This window comes from Rhinatrema bivittatum, chromosome 13 (assembly GCF_901001135.1).
Source record: "Rhinatrema bivittatum chromosome 13, aRhiBiv1.1, whole genome shotgun sequence".
NCBI lineage: Eukaryota > Metazoa > Chordata > Amphibia > Gymnophiona > Rhinatrematidae > Rhinatrema > Rhinatrema bivittatum.
Genome location: NC_042627.1, coordinates 82,238,720 through 82,260,258, shown reverse-complemented (window position 1 = coordinate 82,260,258; position 21,539 = coordinate 82,238,720). Strand labels below are relative to the sequence as shown.

Sequence of the window (21,539 nt, the reverse complement as noted above, 5' to 3'; positions counted from 1 at the left end):
CTTGCATATTGCACCCCCCCCCGGCTATGTGAGATGCTTCCAAAACTGCCAGGTGCTGCTCTGCCCAGTGAACGAACAAATTAGCCTCCTGAGAAACCATCTGATGTTTGGTCTCTCCCTGTTGGTTGATATAACTCACTGTTGCTTCATTGTCCAATAGAACTCGCTCTACCCAACCTTGTAACCGTGGCAGAAAGGAAAACAAGGCTAAGCACACCACTCATCTCTACCCGATTCATAGATTGTGTCGTCTTCTTTACCCACTGACCCTAAGCAGTCTGGTCCTGACACACCACTCCCCAATCGGAAAGGCTGGCGTTGACAGTCCCTATCAACCAATCCAGGATTTCCAATTCCATCCCCCGTTCCAGAATGACTAAGACATCACGAAAGATCAGTCCTAGACTCCCCCCTGAGGGGAAGAGGAATTTGAACTCCTCCAATAACGGGATCCAATGGGAGGGGAGCACTAAACAAAGGGGCCACATATGCACAAATGCCCAGGGATTTAGATCTGGCATCAATGACAAACCCCCCTGACCTGCAAACAGTCCCAAACTCTGGGCACCTTAATTCCCAACAGGTAGCCAATATGACTCTGCAGCTTCATCATTCTGTCCTCCGTAAGAAACCCCTTGCCAGTCCCCTAGTACTCAAAAGGATAGGGATGACATTGATGGCTCTTTGCTAGGTTCACCATCCAGCCCAGAACCCTCAACCTCTCTAGGACCCGCTGTACTACCAGCTGACAGAGGTCCACCGACTTTGCCCAAATGAGCCAGTCAACCAGATATGGGAGTACTAGTACTCCTTCCTTCTGAAGGGCTACTACCACTATCAACAATATTTTGGTGAATGTACACAGCGCTGTCACCAAACTGAAAGGAAGGGCATAAAAGTGAAATTGGTCTCCTAGAATCATAAACCACAGGAACTTCTGGTGGTCGAGATATGTAGGTATGCCTCTGTGAGGTCTAGTAATACCAGGAATGCATCTCCATTCAAAACTATTGTATCTTAAGGGTCGCATCGACTGTCTTTATATCCAAAATTGATTTGAATATTCCTTCCTTTTTCAGAACCACAAAATAAATGGAATACTGACGTTTTTCCCCATTCTTCTCAGGGAACCAGCACCTTTTGCTCTTAGCTGTTGCAAATGATCCACCGTGTTGCAAATTGCTACCTGTTTGGCATAAGTAGCACAAGGAGAGATGATAAAGATTTCCCACACTGGGCACGCAAATTCTAATGCATAGTCAACTTTTATCACTCCCAAGACCTACTGGTCCACTATGATGGTCCAACTCCTCATAAAAGTAGGCCAACTGTGTCGTCCCCCCCCAATAGCCAGAAGAGAAGCATGAACCAGTCTCATTTCATTGAGAAGATGTAGCTCCCCCAGTTCCTTGGCCAGGGGTATCTCGGGTTGGCTTTCACCCACTTCAAAAGGACTAGATTCTGCCCGAGAATCTTTTTCCCCCTACAACTTGTCCTACGACAATTTATGTCCCTTGGACTCTCCCAGATGCTTCACCAGCTGCACTACATCCTCCCTAAACATGCTCTTCAATGGGAGGGTCTTGCTAAAACCACTGACATCATAACTCCGGAGAAAGTCCTAATAAAGTCACATGAGGCATCCACCATATAGACCACCGCTTCCTCCAAGCATTCTGTGTGCTTCATGGAGGACGATGACATCTCCTTCGTCTGCAACTGCAAACCCAGCACAAACAAGCTCTCTGCATAACACTGCTGCATATCCACTATTCTGATACCCAAAGCAGAAATCTCAAAAATCCTCTTAAGGTGAACTTCCAGCTTTTGGTCCTGCACATCTTTCAGTGTGGTGGACCCTGTCACTAGAACGGTGGTTTCCTTGGACACCACTGAAGAAGCATAAAAAACCTGAGCAGCTCATCTGGTAATGGATACAATTTTGCCTTCAGTCTGGTCTGAGGAATATCCCACTCTCTGATCATTAACTTTTTCACTGACTTGTGGAAAGGCCTTTGCAGGACCTCTCAAGCCAACCATGACAGGATCCACCCCCTTCCTGTGGCACTTTGATGCCCAGCTCCTCAAGCACATGCAGAATCATAGGTCACAATTCATCTTTGCGAAACAGCCAGTGTTCTTGGGGTCATCCCCCTTGGCCACTGGCACTTCTTCCAGATCAGACAATTCCGGAGCAGACTGCTCCCGGGGAATCCACTACCAGCTCTTCTGAATCCTCTGGGATTGCGCGGCTACCCAGCCAAGCCGAGAACCCTCTGGAGTCACCTAGATGGCTTTTTCTCAGTCACCTTAGGCCTCTTTGTAGGCTGCAGGCAACTTTGTGGAAGACTCTGAGAACAAGGCTGCCTCTCCCCTGCTGCCTCTCCAGCCTGATACGCCCGATGCATGAGCAGCACGAGTTCTGAAGAGAACCTCAGAATCCTCCCCCAGGTGGGATTCCCCTTCTTCAGAAGCTGCCTGCATCTCTGTGGCATTTTAGAGGGGAATCCCCACCTCCCCAGGAGCTGCTCACACTGCTCAAGATGGCTGCCATTTCTGCGCTGACAGGGAACGTGCTCCCAACCCTGAGCCAGCATTGCCTGAACAGTCCTCTCTCTTGGAGACGCAGTGGGTGCGCATAAGCAATCACTAGAGCATCGCACATGCGGCTCTCCACAAGCTTTTAACGTAACTCTTCACCGGCGCCAAGGTCTGCCTCGCCAGGAATCCCACCCAGCCATCGCTTGAGACCACCACGCCTGCTGAGCAATCCCTGCTCACCAAGAGAGGCAGTCGCAACCCAGATCTCCTGCAGTCACAGCTGTGGAACCTTTTTTTTTTTTTTTTTTTAACTTTACTGCCCCAAACACATTTTATTTAATTATTATTATATTTTGGATATGTTTTATTTGCAGTTAATATTTTATACATATTTTATTCTCTCTTTTTTATTGTAGTACTCTTATGTATGAATGTAGGAATTGAAACTGGATTAGAAACATTTATGCAAATGTTGTAAACCGTTATGGAATCCACCGTATGACGATATATAAAGATTTATTTATTTTATTTATTTTTAGATTTTTATATACCGGTGTTCCTATATGAAATAAAGATCACATCGGTTTACATTGAAACAGAACATGAAAATTGCCAAAAGGCATTACATAGAACAAGGTTATGAAACTTGGAACAGTGTACATAAGTTCAAAATTTAACAATAACGTTGTAACATTGATGACCAAAAGATAAAGGAGAAAAAAAAAAAAAAAAAAGACTTAAACAATTAAGTTGACAGGTCTTATTGAGCATAAAAATTATAACGTATAAGTGAGAAAGTCTCAAGTGTCCTGTAGCAAGAGATTAGATACCGAAGTAGGTAGTGGTATGGAAAATGGGGGTTTGTGAAGAAGATATGTTCTTGCTGGTTGGAGGGGAAAAAATGATGATCATGGTCCTGGAAAAGCTTGGCTAAAGAGCCAGGTTTTAAGTTTTTTTTTGAATGAAGAGTGGCAGAACTCAAGCCGAATGTCTGGTGGGAGCGCATTCCATTGAATGGGGCCTGCTGTAGATATGGCACGTTTATGATGCGAGGATTTTGTTGAAGGTACATAGAGTGTGCCTTTATATGCTCCTCTGATGGGTCTAGAGGAGGAGTGAGGGCGTAGTTGGTTACATAATTGAAGAGGAGAGGAGAGATAGATTTGTAAATAAAATAAAGAAAGAAGATAAAGAATACTTCCCTGAAAGTGGCAGAACTGATTGCTGGATCCACAGGGCTCTCCAGAGGAAGGAGGGAATTGGAGCACCAGTTGTCTGAAACCCCCCATGGTGTTCGGTGCAAGCCTTAGCAAAGGTCACCAACCCCTTCTCACCCGCCTCAGCTACACTGGGTGGCCTCATCAGGTACCTATTAAGCCCCTGGGAGGACTCCAAAACTTCTCTCTTCTCCTTCTTGGATTTATTTATTTATTAAATATGCTCCAGACTGCAGGGGTTGCACCTCTACCATCTGCTGCAGTAAAGAAATACTGAGGGACTGCAGGTGGCACGCTCGGATATGGAGCAGTGTCAGAAAAGATTTTCTTCTCTGCTGGCAGGGAGGCAAAACTTGGGAGCCCGGACTCACCTTTGTATGAACAGGAACAGACCAGAGCTCTCTCACTGCTTCCAGTATCTGTGCAGAGGGGAAGGGTCAGACCAGAGCTCTCACCCTGCTTCCAGTACCTGTGCAGAGGGGAAGGGACAGACCAGAGCTCTCTCACTGCTTCCAGTACCTGTGCAGAGGGGAAGGGACAGACCAGAGCTCTAACACTGCTTCCAGTATCTGTGCAGAGGGGAAGGGACAGACCAGAGCTCTCTCACTGCTTCCAGTATCTGTGCAGAGGGGAAGGGACAGACCAGAGCTCTCTCACTGCTTCCAGTACCTGTGCAGAGGGGAAGGGACAGACCAGAGCTCTAACACTGCTTCCAGTATCTGTGCAGAGGGGAAGGGACAGACCAGAGCTCTCTCACTGCTTCCAGTAGCTGTGCAGAGGGGAAGGGACAGACCAGAGCTCTCTCACTGCTTCCAGTACCTGTGCAGAGGGGAAGGGACAGACCAGAGCTCTCTCACACTGCTTCCAGTATCTGTGCAGAGGGGAAGGGACAGACCAGAGCTCTCTCACACTGCTTCCAGTATCTGTGCAGAGGGGAAGGGACAGACCAGAGCTCTCTCACACTGCTTCCAGTATCTGTGCAGAGGGGAAGGGACAGACCAGAGCTCTCTCACTGCTTCCAGTATCTGTGCAGAGGGGAAGGGTCAGACCAGAGCTCTCTCACACTGCTTCCAGTATCTGTGCAGAGGGGAAGGGACAGACCAGAGCTCTCTCACACTGCTTCCAGTATCTGTGCAGAGGGGAAGGGACAGACCAGAGCTCTCTCACACTGCTTCCAGTATCTGTGCAGAGGGGAAGGGACAGACCAGAGCTCTCTCACACTGCTTCCAGTATCTGTGCAGAGGGGAAGGGACAGACCAGAGCTCTCTCACACTGCTTCCAGTATCTGTGCAGAGGGGAAGGGACAGACCAGAGCTCTCTCACTGCTTCCAGTATCTGTGCAGAGGGGAAGGGTCAGACCAGAGCTCTCTCACACTGCTTCCAGTATCTGTGCAGAGGGGAAGGGACAGACCAGAGCTCTCTCACACTGCTTCCAGTATCTGTGCAGAGGGGAAGGGACAGACCAGAGCTCTCTCACACTGCTTCCAGTATCTGTGCAGAGGGGAAGGGACAGACCAGAGCTCTCTCACTGCTTCCAGTACCTGTGCAGAGGGGAAGGGACAGACCAGAGCTCTCTCACTGCTTCCAGTACCTGTGCAGAGGGGAAGGGACAGACCAGAGCTCTCTCACTGCTTCCAGTACCTGTGCAGAGGGGAAGGGACAGACCAGAGCTCTCTCACACTGCTTCCAGTATCTGTGCAGAGGGGAAGGGTCAGACCAGAGCTCTCACCCTGCTTCCAGTATCTGTGCAGAGGGGAAGGGTCAGACCAGAGCTCTCTCACACTGCTTCCAGTATCTGTGCAGAGGGGAAGGGACAGACCAGAGCTCTCTCACACTGCTTCCAGTATCTGTGCAGAGGGGAAGGGACAGACCAGAGCTCTCTCACTGCTTCCAGTATCTGTGCAGAGGGGAAGGGTCAGACCAGAGCTCTCACCCTGCTTCCAGTACCTGTGCAGAGGGGAAGGGACAGACCAGAGCTCTCTCACTGCTTCCAGTATCTGTGCAGAGGGGAAGGGTCAGACCAGAGCTCTCACCCTGCTTCCAGTACCTGTGCAGAGGGGAAGGGACAGACCAGAGCTCTCTCACTGCTTCCAGTACCTGTGCAGAGGGGAAGGGACAGACCAGAGCTCTCTCACTGCTTCCAGTAGCTGTGCAGAGGGGAAGGGACAGACCAGAGCTCTCTCACTGCTTCCAGTAGCTGTGCAGAGGGGAAGGGACAGACCCGAGCTCTCTCACTGCTTCCAGTATCTGTGCAGAGGGGAAGGGACAGACCAGAGCTCTCTCACTGCTTCCAGTACCTGTGCAGAGGGGAAGGGACAGACCAGAGCTCTCACACTGCTTCCAGTATCTGTGCAGAAGAGCAGCATGCACAGAACAGAGGCTGAGTTGCTCCCTAGTGCTGTAGCTGAAAGCAGATACCGCTCAGAGGAGTAGAAACTCAGCCACTCCCTCCTGCTCAAAACGTTCAGAATTTTCTTCAACACAGACAAATTCTCCCAGATTTTGCTGAAACATTGCCACGGCTTATGGTTTATCACACATTTGCAATGACAATTTCATGTTTAACATCCTGGGACTGAGACTCATTCTGTCAACCTCAAGCACTGTCTTGGAAAAGGCAAGAGAATGGAAGAAGTTTGCTGAATTCTCTATAACTGCACAGTTCTGATTGTGAACGTTTGGTAAATAATGCGTGTGTGCTGCCACTGATATTTCTCCTTCAGTGATACACTTCACACCTCCTCTCATGTTCTCAGGTGTTGAGTCTGATTAAATAAACTTTCTAAACTCGGACAATAGTGGCAGAGGTGCTTTAAAAAGCAATCTGTGGATTTTTTCCTGGTCTCTGTATGTTTCTGCACTCCAGAGGTGTTGGCGTGCTTCATGTATAACAATTCCCAGCTAGAGACCCTCCTATCTACCTCCCTGATTTTTCTTTTCTCTCAGCATGCTGTAATATCTAACACACAATCACCAAAACTGTCAACCATTCTGATAAACATCATAAAAGATTTCTAACTAACGCTTTTCTAACTACTGTAAACCGTTCTGATGGCGAAACCGAATGACGGTGTACAAAACCCAATAAATCTGAATTATAAAGCAAGTGTCACTACCTGAATCAGATGATAGAGAGAGATGTCAGCTGGAAGAAGGCCCTGGGTCTGGGGAAACAACGCGGCTTTCAGTTTGGGGTAAGGAGCCAATGCCATTTTTAACAGCTGTGGATCCGTCTCAGTCTCCTCCTTCTGACCAAATACCTGTGGGAAAAGCACAGGTTCCCAAGAAGGGTTCAGCAGCTCTGTGGTTTCACATTTACAAGCAGGTGAAGAAACACCTTCTCCTACAGCCCTGCTGTCCGGCTGGGTGAGTCCCGTGCCAGGCAAAGAGAAACAAGGGACGAGCACACGACCTGGCTCGTACAACACATCTTAAGCTACTGCTGGAAAGTTGAAGCTGTTAAGGGCCTGTGCACTAAGTATCTACCCCATACTCTAAATGGGAAAAATCTTTTCTACATTTGTAGCAAAATGCACAAAGCAGAGGAGCTCGTATATACAATTCTGGACAAACATTTAGGTACCCGGTCAAACTGTACAATTCAATAAAGCTGACACAACCTCTACATGGTAGAAAGTTAAGCAGCAAACTCACTGTTCTTGGTAGAAAGATAGACACGACGGGGTCCAACCTTTCCACTCTCTCGTTCACCGCAAGGGATCCTCTGTGCTTCTCCCAGGCTTTACCCCTCACTCCCCCACAGCTAAGGATCCTCTGTGCTTATCCCAGACTTTACCCCTCACTCCCCCCCACAGCTAAGGATCCTCTGTGCTTATCCCAGGCTTTACCTCTCACTCCCTCACAGCTAAGGATCCTCTGTGCTTATCCCGTGAGTCCCGTGCCAGGCAAAGAGAAACAAGGGACGAGCACAAGACCTGGCTCGTACAACACATCTTAAGCTACTGCTGGAAAGTTGAAGCTGTTAAGGGCCTGTGCACTAAGTATCTATCCCATACTCTAAATGGGAAAAATCTTTTCTACATTTGTAGCAAAATGCACAAAGCAGAGGAGCTCGTATATACAATTCTGGACAAACATTTAGGTACCCGGTCAAACTGTACAATTCAATAAAGCTGACACAACCTCTACATGGTAGAAAGTTAAGCAGCAAACTCACTGTCCTTGGTAGAAAGATAGACACGACGGGGTCGACATTCAGCCACTCTGCGGCTGTGCTAGTTAGCTGGATATACCAGGCTATCTTAAAGTGAGCACAGCCCTACAGCCCAACTAGAGGTAACCAACTATCTCCCAATATTGGAGTTTGCCAGTTAACGTATGCAGCTAACTCTGCTTCTCCCCGAAACACCCCCAACTTATCCGGCTAGGATTTACTCGGATAAGGGCTGAATATAGCTGGAAAAGCCATTTAGACGGATAACTATTACGTTAGCTATCTAAATGAATAAGGGCCTAGACATACTTCTGAAAATTGTATTTATTTATAGATTTACAAAGTAAATATCAAAGAAAGGCTTGAAAAGGAAATTAACAGATATATGCCAGAAACAAGTCCAAGGATAAACAAAAAAGAATTAGGAAATGTAACTCCAGTCCTGAAATATGATTACAATTCCAATGCTACTGAGTAGAATTACACAGAAAAAAAAGTAGCATGAATAGGCTCAAAATAGTAAATCCTTCATTTAGGGCACAAACAGGTCTTATTCCATTACAGAGGATTCAGCCAATGGGGATCCAAGCTCTTTCTTCGAACTGAGAAAAGCAGTAAACTGGGGAGGGTGAAAGCAAATGTGCCATGGTATTCTGTACAAGATGCAGGACATCAGCTCTTCCTTCTACAGGTTTGTACTGCTGGGACAATGCGTTCCCAGCTAGGCAGGGCCAGAGCTGAACCTTTCCTCCCCCTGTCCCTAGTCTGCTCAGGGCTGAGGCTGGAGCATGCACCAGGACTCTGTATCAGGGGGCTGTGAATAGTGGCTGCACAGGAAGCCCAGCTGACCTGGGGGGCTTCCTCCATGGGGGCCAGCACTCCATTTACTTTACTCTGCTCTCTCATCCCAGAAGGTGAGAAGGTACTGCATTCAGCAAACCTGGCCAGAAGCAGCCCACACACACACGGTCGGTCTCACACATTACCTGATTCATCCCTCCAGGGGCATACACAGTGGTTGCCAATGCAAGAAGGGTGTGTCCTTCCAAAAGCATGCTGCTAACCGCAGCCTGGCTACTAGGAATCAGAATCTGAGCATTCGCAAGGCTGGCCTGGAATATCAGCTGCGCATCTAGGGGAAAAGATTTCTTTATTAAAAAACAAATGCAAGGACTTCACAAGTACTGCAAAGGTTCACTTCACTTCTAAACACCGCCAGCTTCCTCAGGCACTGGCTCTGAACAGAAGGCTACATAACTGGAGAAGCCACTCTATCTCAGGAGCTTCTCTCGCAGTACATGGTACAAAATGACTGGGTCTGCTCAGTTGCTGCTGTTGTCTACCACACAGCGTGCACACCTGGACAGATGTTGGCTCCTGGGAAGTTGAAACTGCTGGAAGAAACAAGGCCACCCTAGGGGCTACAGTATTGCTGGGTTGTTGTTACTTTCTCTGCCCTTTATTTTGTTTATATCAACTCTCACTTTACTCTTGAGGGCATGAAGGGTGGGTTGTTTGCAGTACTGCAACTGCTCAAACCTGTTCCTACCATGTCACAGAATAAGGTAGCAAGAAAGGTCCACTAAACCCATCTAGTACACCCACACTCACTCATGACACAATGTCCAACCTTTCCACTCTCTCGTTCACCACAAGGGATCCTCTGTGCTTCTCCCAGGCTTTACCCCTCACTCCCCCACAGCTAAGGATCCTCTGTGCTTATCCCAGGCTTTACCCCTCACTCCCCCACAGCTAAGGATCCTCTGTGCTTATCCCAGGCTTTACCCCTCACTCCCCCACAGCTAAGGATCCTCTGTGCTTATCCCAGGCTTTACCCCTCACTCCCCCACAGCTAAGGATCCTTTGTGCTTATCCCAGGCTTTACCCCTCACAGCTAAGGATCCTCTGTGCTTATCCCAGTCTTTACCCCTCACTCCCTCACAGCTAAGGATCCTCTGTGCTTATCCCAGTCTTTACCTCTCACTCCCCCACAGCTAAGGATCCTCTGTGCTTATCCCAGTCTTTACCTCTCACTCCCCCACAGCTAAGGATCCTCTGTGCTTATCCCAGGCTTTACCCCTCACTCCCTCACAGCTAAGGATCCTCTGTGCTTATCCCAGTCTTTACCCCTCACTCCCTCACAGCTAAGGATCCTCTGTGCTTATCCCAGGCTTTACCTCTCACTCCCTCACAGCTAAGGATCCTCTGTGCTTATCCCAGGCTTTATCCCTCACTCCCCCACAGCTAAGGATCCTCTGTGCTTATCCCAGGCTTTACCCCTCACTCCCCCACAGCTAAGGATCCTCTGTGCTTATCCCAGGCTTTACCTCTCACTCCCCCACAGCTAAGGATCCTCTGTGCTTATCCCAGGCTTTACCCCTCACTCCCTCACAGCTAAGGATCCTCTGTGCTTATCCCAGGCTCTACCCCTCACTCCCTCACAGCTAAGGATCCTCTGTGCTTATCCCAGGCTCTACCCCTCACTCCCTCACAGCTAAGGATCCTCTGTGCTTATCCCAGGCTCTACCCCTCACTCCCTCACAGCTAAGGATCCTCTGTGCTTATCCCAGGCTTTACCTCTCACTCCCTCACAGCTAAGGATCCTCTGTGCTTATCCCAGGCTTTACCCCTCACTCCCTCACAGCTAAGGATCCTCTGTGCTTATCCCAGGCTTTACCCCTCACTCCCTCACAGCTAAGGATCCTCTGTGCTTATCCCAGGCTTTACCTCTCACTCCCTCACAGCTAAGGATCCTCTGTGCTTATCCCAGGCTTTACCCCTCACTCCCCCACAGCTAAGGATCCTCTGTGCTTATCCCAGGCTTTACCCTCACTCCCTCACAGCTAAGGATCCTCTGTGCTTATCCCAGGCTTTACCTCTCACTCCCTCACAGCTAAGGATCCTCTGTGCTTATCCCAGGCTTTACCCTCACTCCCTCACAGCTAAGGATCCTCTGTGCTTATCCCAGGCTTTACCCTCACTCCCTCACAGCTAAGGATCCTCTGTGCTTATCCCAGGCTCTACCCCTCACTCCCTCACAGCTAAGGATCCTCTGTGCTTATCCCAGGCTTTACCCCTCACTCCCTCACAGCTAAGGATCCTCTGTGCTTATCCCAGGCTTTACCCCTCACTCCCTCACAGCTAAGGATCCTCTGTGCTTATCCCAGGCTTTACCCCTCACTTCCCCACAGCTAAGGATCCTCTGTGCTTATCCCAGGCTTTACCCCTCACTCCCTCACAGCTAAGGATCCTCTGTGCTTATCCCAGGCTTTACCCCTCACTCCCCTCACAGCTAAGGATCCTCTGTGCTTACCCCAGGCTTTACCTCTCACTCCCTCACAGCTAAGGATCCTCTGTGCTTACCCCAGGCTTTACCTCTCACTCCCCCACAGCTAAGGATCCTCTGTGCTTATCCCAGGCTTTACCCCTCACTCCCTCACAGCTCAGGATCCTCTGTGCTTATCCCAGGCTTTACCTCTCACTCCCCCACAGCTAAGGATCCTCTGTGCTTATCCCAGGCTTTACCCCTCCCTCCCTCACAGCTAAGGATCCTCTGTGGTTATCCCAGGCTTTACCCCTCACTCCCTCACAGCTAAGGATCCTCTGTGCTTATCCCAGGCTTTACCCCTCACTCCCCCACAGCTAAGGATCCTCTGTGCTTATCCCAGGCTTTACCCTTCACTCCCCCACAGCTAAGGATCCTCTGTGCTTATCCCAGGCTTTACCCTTCACTCCCCCACAGCTAAGGATCCTCTGTGCTTATCCCAGGCTTTACCCCTCTCAGCTAAGGATCCTCTGTGCTTATCCCAGGCTTTACCCCTCACTCCCTCACAGCTAAGGATCCTCTGTGCTTATCCCAGTCTTTACCCCTCACTCCCCCACAGCTAAGGATCCTCTGTGCTTATCCCAGGCTTTACCCCTCTCAGCTAAGGATCCTCTGTGCTTATCCCAGGCTTTACCCCTCACTCCCTCACAGCTAAGGATCCTCTGTGCTTATCCCAGGCTTTACCCCTCACTCCCTCACAGCTAAGGATCCTCTGTGCTTATCCCAGGCTTTACCCTTCACTCCCCCACAGCTAAGGATCCTCTGTGCTTATCCCAGGCTTTACCTCTCACTCCCTCACAGCTAAGGATCCTCTGTGCTTATCCCAGGCTTTACCCCTCACTCCCCCACAGCTAAGGATCCTCTGTGCTTATCCCAGGCTTTACCTCTCACTCCCTCACAGCTAAGGATCCTCTGTGCTTATCCCAGGCTTTACCCCTCACTCTCCCACAGCTAAGGATCCTCTGTGCTTATCCCAGGCTTTACCTCTCACTCCCCCACAGCTAAGGATCCTCTGTGCTTATCCAAGGCTTTACCTCTCACTCCCTCACGGCTAAGGATCCTCTGTGCTTATCCCAGTCTTTACCCCTCACTCCCTCACAGCTAAGGATCCTCTGTGCTTATCCCAGTCTTTACCCCTCACTCCCTCACAGCTAAGGATCCTCTGTGCTTATCCCAGGCTTTACCCCTCACTCCCTCACAGCTAAGGATCCTCTGTGCTTATCCCAGTCTTTACCCCTCACTCCCTCACAGCTAAGGATCCTCTGTGCTTATCCCAGTCTTTACCCCTCACTCCCTCACAGCTAAGGATCCTCTGTGCTTATCCCAGGCTTTACCCCTCACTCCCTCACAGCTAAGGATCCTCTGTGCTTATCCCAGGCTTTACCTCTCACTCCCTCACAGCTAAGGATCCTCTGTGCTTATCCCAGGCTTTACCCCTCACTCCCCCCCACAGCTAAGGATCCTCTGTGCTTATCCCAGGCTTTACCCTCTCACTCCCCCACAGCTAAGGATCCTCTGTGCTTATCCCAGGCTTTACCTCTCACTCCCTCACAGCTAAGGATCCTCTGTGCTTATCCCAGGCTTTACCCCTCACTCCCCCACAGCTAAGGATCCTCTGTGCTTATCCCAGGCTTTACCCCTCACTCCCTCACAGCTAAGGATCCTCTGTGCTTATCCCAGTCTTTACCCCTCACTCCCTCACAGCTAAGGATCCTCTGTGCTTATCCCAGTCTTTACCTCTCACTCCCTCACAGCTAAGGATCCTCTGTGCTTATCCCAGGCTTTACCTCTCACTCCCTCACAGCTAAGGATCCTCTGTGCTTATCCCAGGCTTTACCCCTCACTCCCCCCACAGCTAAGGATCCTCTGTGCTTATCCCAGGCTTTACCCCTCACTCCCTCACAGCTAAGGATCCTCTGTGCTTATCCCAGGCTTTACCCCTCACTCCCTCACAGCTAATGATCCTCTGTGCTTATCCCAGGCTTTACCTCTCACTCCCTCACAGCTAAGGATCCTCTGTGCTTATCCCAGGCTTTACCCCTCACTCCCCCACAGCTAAGGATCCTCTGTGCTTATCCCAGGCTTTACCCCTCACTTCCCCACAGCTAAGGATCCTTTCCTATTCATTCCTAGATCAGTTCAGACTCCTGGGATGTACCCAAGCTTCCCTATACAGGGTGCGATCAAGAAGTGCTGCTCGTAGAACCCTCATTAAAGGCCATGGAATCTGGATCCGCGTAGATCTTACAACTCACAGAGAGCAGAGAGAATTCTGAAAATGGGCACTAACAGAATGGCTGATACAGCCCATCCTTGTCCTTCTCCTCTAGGGTGTACATATTTAGTAGGGATGGACACAAAAATGCTTTGGTTTGTGCCATTCATTTGTTCCAGCAAAAAATAAAATGTTCCGACCTTTCATTCATTTTGGCTTTTTTTTTCGTGCATTTTTCCCCTTTTCATTTGCTTTTGTTGCTTATGTGTGTATATTATGTGAATAAAATGTAATTTTATGTAAGTTTTCAATTTTTTAAGGACATAAAATCAGGTTTTGCATAATCTTTACTTATATGCATAAATCAAATTTAATCTCATAAAAGTGTACATTCATAAACTACTACTGGTCAGTGCAGTTAGTATAGCTGTGTTTAAAAAAGGATTGGATAAGTTCTTGGAGGAGAAGTCCATTACCTGCTATTAATTAAGTTCACTTAGAGAATAGCCACTGCTATTATTAGCAATGGTTACATGGAATAGACTTAGTTTTTGGGGACTTGCCAGGTTCTTATGGCCTGGATTGACCTCTGTTGGAAACAGGATCAAGGGTTCTTACCTAAACAAATGCCCATCCCTAATACTTAGGTCCTTAAGTTTCATCTCCCATGACTTTTGGTGCAAACTCCGCACCATTTGGGTAGCCTCTCTCTGGCCACCTCCAGCCTTGAAGTCATTATCATATTTAGGTAAGATCTCATCGCTGCCCTGTACATAGGCATTATCACTTTCGTTCTCCTGCTGGTTGTCCCTCCCCCTAATGTCTGTCCCAGTCTTCCCTTACCTCTCGGATTACTGGCAACCCCTCGAATCTGGACCAAAAATTCAAACCAAGGGTGTGCTTCATATAGTTCTTTGCTGCTCAAAATTGGACAATTAGAAGGTGTTAAACTGAAAAAAAAAAAAGACAACCCCCTCTTAGAGAAGACTAATAGGCTTGTTGCTGTTGGAAGGTGGCAGCTGAGCGTGCTCACAGTCGCACTGGGTGCTAGAATACGCTAAACACATCTGTAGCAGCACCAAAACTGTACTGAAAACCCACCAGAAGAGGAGAAGAAATCAAGGATGTCAGTATCTTTGGAATATTCTTATCTTGGTCCAATAAAATACATCACAACCAAAACCTAACTCCAAATACAGCTGGCTCGCTCATGAAAACTCAAAACTGGAGGACAATGAAACAGTGTCAGAACTAAAATCCATGCCTTCATCAACTGCTAGAGCAATAGGACTCAACGGGCCAGAGAGAAGGGCATCAGCTCAAACAAAATATGTTCAAACCTTCACCTGCCAAGCAGCCAGACCCAGCAGAATGTGCCCCTCCCCAGGGCACAAGCAGTCAGTCAGTGAGACGTACCTGTAATAATCCAGATGTGCGTACAGAAGCTGCTGCAGGCTACGCTCCAAGCAATAGAGGATGAAATGGCTGTGGAAATCCAATCTCTCACCTGCCCAGCACTGAGGGACAGGATGTGCTCTTTGCATTACTCGCCCAGCACAGCTGAGCCTGAGAAGCAGCTGCTCAAAATCTTCCATTTCAGACTGAATGAACACACCATACCTGTCAAGAGATAAGGATCAGATGAGCACTGGCATGTCTAACTTCAAAGAAAGAGAGGAGCTTCAGGTGAGCACACGCAGGTCTATAATGAAAGAGAGGAGCTTCAGGTGAGCATACGCAGGTCTATAATGAAAGGAAGAGAGGAGCCTCGGGTGAGCACACGCAGGTCTATAATGAAAGGAAGAGAGGAGCCTCGGGTGAGCACACGCAGGTCTATAATGAAAGGAAGAGAGGAGCCTCGGGTGAGCACACGCACGTCTATAATGAAAGGAAGAGAGGAGCCTCGGGTGAGCACACGCAGGTGTATAATGAAAGGAAGAGAGGAGCCTCGGGTGAGCACACGCAGGTGTATAATGAAAGGAAGAGAGGAGCCTCGGGTGAGCACACGCAGGTGTATAATGAAAGGAAGAGAGGAGCCTCGGGTGAGCACACGCAGGTGTATAATGAAAGGAAGAGAGAAGCCTCGGGTGAGCACACGCAGGTGTATAATAAAAGGAAGAGAGGAGCCTCGGGTGAGCACACGCAGGTCTATAATGAAAGGAAGAGAGGAGCCTCGGGTGAGCACACGCAGGTGTATAATGAAAGGAAGAGAGAAGCCTCGGGTGAGCACACGCAGGTGTATAATAAAAGGAAGAGAGAAGCCTCGGGTGAGCACACGCAGGTGTATAATAAAAGGAAGAGAGGAGCCTCGGGTGTGCACACGCAGGTGTATAATGAAAGGAAGAGGAGCCTCGGGTGAGCACACGCAGGTGTATAATGAAAGGAAGAGAGGAGCCTCGGGTGAGCACACGCAGGTGTATAATGAAAGGAAGAGAGGAGCCTCGGGTGAGCACACGCAGGTGTATAATGAAAGGAAGAGAGGAGCCTCGGGTGAGCACACGCAGGTGTATAATGAAAGGAAGAGAGGAGCCTCGGGTGAGCACACGCAGGTCTATAATGAAAGGAAGAGAGGAGCCTCGGGTGAGCACACGCAGGTCTATAATGAAAGGAAGAGAGGAGCCTCAGGTGAGCACACGCAGGTGTATAATGAAAGGTAGAGGAGCTTCGGGTGAGCACACGCAGGTCTATAATGAAAGGTAGAGGAGCTTCGGGTGAGCACACGCAGGTGTATAATGAAAGGAAGAGAGAAGCCTCGGGTGAGCACACGCAGGTGTATAATAAAAGGAAGAGAGAAGCCTCGGGTGAGCACACGCAGGTGTATAATGAAAGGAAGAGAGGAGCCTCGGGTGAGCACACGCAGGTCTATAATGAAAGAGAGGAGCCTCGGGTGAGCACACGCAGGTCTATAATGAAAGGAAGAGGAGCCTCGGGTGAGCACACGCAGGTCTATAATGAAAGGAAGAGGAGCCTCGGGTGAGCACACGCAGGTCTATAATGAAAGGAAGAGGAGAGCCTCGGGTGAGCACACGCAGGTCTATAATGAAAGGAAGAGAGGAGCCTCGGGTGAGCACACGCAGGTGTATAATGAAAGGAAGAGAGGAGCCTCGGGTGAGCACACGCAGGTGTATAATAAAAGGAAGAGAGGAGCCTCGGGTGAGCACACGCAGGTCTATAATGAAAGAGAGGAGCCTCGGGTGAGCACACGCAGGTCTATAATGAAAGGAAGAGAGGAGCCTCGGGTGAGCACACGCAGGTCTATAATGAAAGGAAGAGAGGAGCCTCAGGTGAGCACGCGCAGGTGTATAATGAAAGGTAGAGGAGCTTCGGGTGAGCACACGCAGGTCTATAATGAAAGGTAGAGGAGCTTCGGGTGAGCACACGCAGGTGTATAATGAAAGGAAGAGAGGAGCCTCGGGTGTGCACACGCAGGTGTATAATGAAAGGAAGAGAAGAGCCTCGGGTGTGCACACGCAGGTCTATAATGAAAGGAAGAGGAGCCTCGTGTGAGCACACGCAGGTCTATAATGAAAGAGGAGCTTCGGGTGAGCACACGCAGGTGTATAATGAAAGGAAGAGGAGCCTCGGGTGAGCACACGCAGGTCTATAATGAAAGAAAGAGAGAAGCCTCGGGTGAGCACATGCAGGTCTATAATGAAAGAAAGAGAGAAGCCTCGGGTGAGCACACGCAGGTGTATAATGAAAGGAAGAGAGGAGCCTCGGGTGTGCACACGCAGGTGTATAATGAAAGGAAGAGAGGAGCCTCGGGTGAGCACACGCAGGTCTATAATGAAAGGAAGAGGAGCCTCGGGTGAGCACACGCAGGTCTATAATGAAAGAGAGGAGCCTCAGGTGAGCACACATATTGTAAGCAACATTTGGTTTGTCAAGATGCATTGCCAGTTCAGGCAGTGTGCAGCCACTAGAGATGCAAACAAACAAACTGATGAGATTTGTTTTGATTCTATTTTTTTTTTTACATAAATAAAAGTTAAACAAGTTATAGATGAGACCGTTTTATTGTATTACCTTAGTACATTTGTGACCAGCTTTCAGAGCTCTGCTCAATGCCAAAGGAAGCAGAGCTTATCACAAATGTATTTCATAGGCGAGAGCTGAAGGGAAGAGCCCTCTGTCATCGGAGGACATCTAGGCAGCACTAGCAGTGCACTGCCACCAGTGCGCCAAAGGAGCTAGCTACTAGGATTGAATTTGGGAATTCTCTGTGTTGTCTTGTATCTTTGGGATAAGTGATGGGTAAGAAGAAAAAAGGTACTCTGCGCAATCCCCCATCCATTGCAGCTGTACCTTTCCCTTCTTCCTAGCCCAAACTAGAAGCTTTTTATGCATCACCAAGCAGAAATAGGACCAGAGGAACTAGGGGGCTTGTGGCTCCGTTCTCAGTGAGATCGTGGTCTCTCCAAGTCCTGACAGCCCATCACCTCCACAGGTTGATTCATTACCCCAGCTGGGACTGCTACTCTTCTTCCTAACCTGGGTGGGGTGTGTTTTTGTTCACTCCCAGGGTGTCATTCATCACTGGAAAAGCCTGCAGTGATAACATTAGATGTATTGCAGACAGCTATCGTCAGCCTGGAAATTATTTCTTCTAGAATTGATTCCATGTTAGGGTTTCTTGTGTGGTGGCACAATCTCAGTTAATTCAAGATCAGGGTGAAAAGATTCATAAGAACATAAGAACATAAGAACATAAGAAATTGCCATGCTGGGTCAGACCAAGGGTCCATCAAGCCCAGCATCCTGTTTCCAACAGAGGCCAAACCAGGCCACAAGAACCTGGCAATTACCCAAACACCTAGAAGATCCCATGCTACTGATGCAATTAATAGCAGTGACTATTCCCTAAGTAAACTTGATTAATAGCAGTTAATGGACTTCTCTTCCAAGAACTTATCCAAACCTTTTTTGAACCCAGCTACACTAACTGCACTAACCACATCCTCTGGCAACAAATTCCAGAGATTTATTGTGCGTTGAGTGAAAAAGAATTTTCTCCGATTAGTCTTAAATGTGCTACTTGCTAACTTCATGGAATGCCCCCTAGTCCTTCTATTATTCGAAAGTGTAAATAACCGAGTCACATCTACTCATTCAAGACCTCTCATGATCTTAAAGACCTCTATGATATCCCCCCTCAGCCGTCTCTTCTCCAAGCTGAACAGCCCTAACCTCTTCAGCCTTTCCTCATAGGGGAGCTGTTCCATCCCCTTTATCATTTTGGTTGCCCTTCTCTGTACCTTCTCCATTGCAACTATATCTTTTTTGAGATACGGCGACCAGAATTGTACACAGTATTCAAGGTGTGGTCTCACCATGGAGCGATATAGAGGCATTATGACATTTTCCGTTTTATTAACCATTCCCTTCCTAATAATTCCTAACATTTTATTTGCTTTTTTGACTGCTGCAGCACACTGAGCTGATGATTTCAATGTATTATCTACTATGACGCCTAGATCTCTTTCTTGGGTGGTAGCTCCTAATATGGAACCTAACATTGTGTAACTATAGCATGGGTTATTTTTCCCTATATGCAACACCTTGCACTTGTCCACATTAAATTTCATCTGCCATTTGGATGCCCAAGAAGTTAAACACTGCATGAATGTAATGTTGTCCTCATTAAGGATAATCAAGTATTATATCAGAAATTAGAAACCTTGGGTAATTTTTCAAGAAGACTGAATTTAAGTTTCCTTAATTTTCCTACATGTCCTTTAAACTTCGCCGACGGAGCTGTTTCTTTGAAGGGTTCTAAAGTTATTCTTTGCTGGATTGTAATAAGGTTTCTTCAGCTTCAGATGAGAGTAAACCAGCAATTTCCCCTGACAAATTTGATCTGAAATCAGGGAAAGTTGCATTTGCTCAGGAATCTGATAAGCAACGGACGATAGCACAATCTTTAGGCCTAAAGAAGGTTTTATTTCCAGATGCTGTTAGAGAGGACACAGTAAAGAATGAAATGGTTTCTTTTGAAAAAACAGAGTAAGATTGATTTAGGGGGCACATCTGCTAGGAGACGGAGAGATACTGAATGGCTGAGGTCAGTGCAGGGGGATATCTAGGGTGACGTCAGCTTTGAAACCCGATTCAGTCTCCATCTGCTAGCAGGGGAGCACATAACCCACTGGTCCTGAGTCCATCTGGCTACACGCTAGGAAAATGGAGCTTTTTGGCCATAATTCAAAACGGTATGTGCGGCACGAACCTAACACTGCCCATTCCTCAGCAAACACCATCCCAACTGTAAAGTATGGGGGTGGCAGCATCATGCGGTGGGGATGATTTTCCTCAGCAGGGACTGGGCATCTTGTTAAAACTGAAGGACAGATGGACGGTGCAACTGCAAGACAGTCTGCTTCAGTCTGCTAAAAAACTAAAACTTGGGATAAAGTTCACCTTTCAGCAGGACGATGATCCCAAGCACAAGGCCAAAGCAACAAGGATTGGTTGAACAACAGAAAGGGGAATGCTCTACAACGGCCAAGTCAAAATCCAGATGTCAATCTAATCGAGAATCTGTGGCACTATTTGAAAATTGCAGTCCATAAGCATCATCCAACCAACTTGAACAACCTGGAGCAAATCTGCCAGGAAGATTGGGCAAAAATCACTCCCAAACAGTGTGCAAAGCTGGTAGAAACCTGCCCCGACAGACTTAAACCTGATACTGCAGCAAAAAGTGGTTCTACCAAGTACCAGTCTGAAGGGGCTGAATACTTATGCAAACAGCACTTTTTAGTCTTTAATTTTATATTACAAAAAAATGCAGAGAAATAATGACTTGTGACTTTGGAAATTTACTTTAAGAGCACACTGGTTTCCAATAAACATACTGTCTGGAACAATCTGTGTAAGTGTCTGCTGACTTTTTAGGGAGTCAGATACTTCTGCAAGCCACTGTATGTGAAACTAATAGAGAGAAAGTTAAACAAAACATAAAAAGATCTCACCCACAATTTAATCATTGACCTTTATTTCTGTGTGTTCAAGCACATGACCAATATAATGCTTAAGCTTTTTGTGGCTGCATGGCTTCCCGTGCTGCAGTCAGAGATCTGAGCTGAGCAAATGAAGAAAAAGGAAAGTGAACAGTAAGGGATCCTGCAGTTTGAAGTGAAATACATTTGATGTATGAACATCTCTCTGTTTATGAAAAGTCTAGCTCAGTTACAGTACTGTTACAGTCACTTCATGTATATGGACAAGAATACGGACTTGTCTATACCCTTAACTGGCTCGAAGCCTCAAAGCTGCACGTCAAAGGATGAGTCCAGCAGTCATGGACTAAAGGAGAAACCGATGATTAGTGACATCTTTCAGCATTTGTTGAACCTATCGGGAGCACCTAAAGGCATAAAATCCAGTTTTAATTGGAAATTGCTGTGGCTGGCACCACAGAGATGATTTTGTATGCACATCTGCGCATATTCTAGGCGGGACTGGAATTTATACATATGCTCTGATTTTCAAACGTATGCGTGTGCACATACGTGTGGGGGTCCCATACAGTCCGCATGTAAAGAGAGCAGCTATCGCGCTCCATGCACCCGGATGTTGTTCGTTTCCCCTTCTAACTTCACGAACAGTCCCCATATAAATGGTACTTACATTGTATATAGACTTTTGTAATTAGCCTGTTACCATTTGTAAATTTAATGTTTTTAATTTTCAATACTTTCTGCACTCTGTAATTACTCCCTCCCTGTTGACTGTATTTTCAGTCTATTAGTTGCAATGTAAAGCGGTATGATGTTTGCATACTAATGCCGGTATAGAAAAGCTTCAAATAAATAAATAAAAGGTAAAAGCACATTAGGCCACTTTTCCTTCCTGGAATCTTAATTTGGTCCGGAGGGCCCCTTTTGAACCATTAAGGGTGGTGTCTTCTCAAGGATTTCACCCTAAAAGCAGTTGTCTCGCTGCCTATGTGCCTGGCAAGAAGGATTTGGAATTGCAAACACCTTCCTGTCTGCATCCAGACCTAATGTTTTTCAAAGGAAAATGTAACCAGCAGACTGGCTCCCACTTAATGCCCAGCAGGTCCGT

At 47.8% G+C, this 21,539-nt stretch overlaps 1 protein-coding gene across 3 annotated transcripts in view; it reads right to left on the bottom strand.

Moving 5' to 3' along the window:
- Positions 1-21,539, bottom strand: part of LOC115074849 (spatacsin-like) — a 161,758-nt gene that overhangs the window by 75,365 nt on the left and 64,854 nt on the right. For all 3 annotated transcript variants that reach the window (XM_029574773.1, XM_029574771.1, XM_029574772.1), the window contains exons 16-19: positions 14,889-15,092; positions 14,316-14,422; positions 8,919-9,064; positions 6,875-7,018 (exon numbers count right to left, since the gene is read on the bottom strand). In XM_029574773.1, coding sequence (XP_029430633.1) covers positions 6,875-7,018; positions 8,919-9,064; positions 14,316-14,422; positions 14,889-15,092 — 601 coding nt within the window. The remainder of the gene's footprint in view (positions 1-6,874; positions 7,019-8,918; positions 9,065-14,315; positions 14,423-14,888; positions 15,093-21,539) is intronic.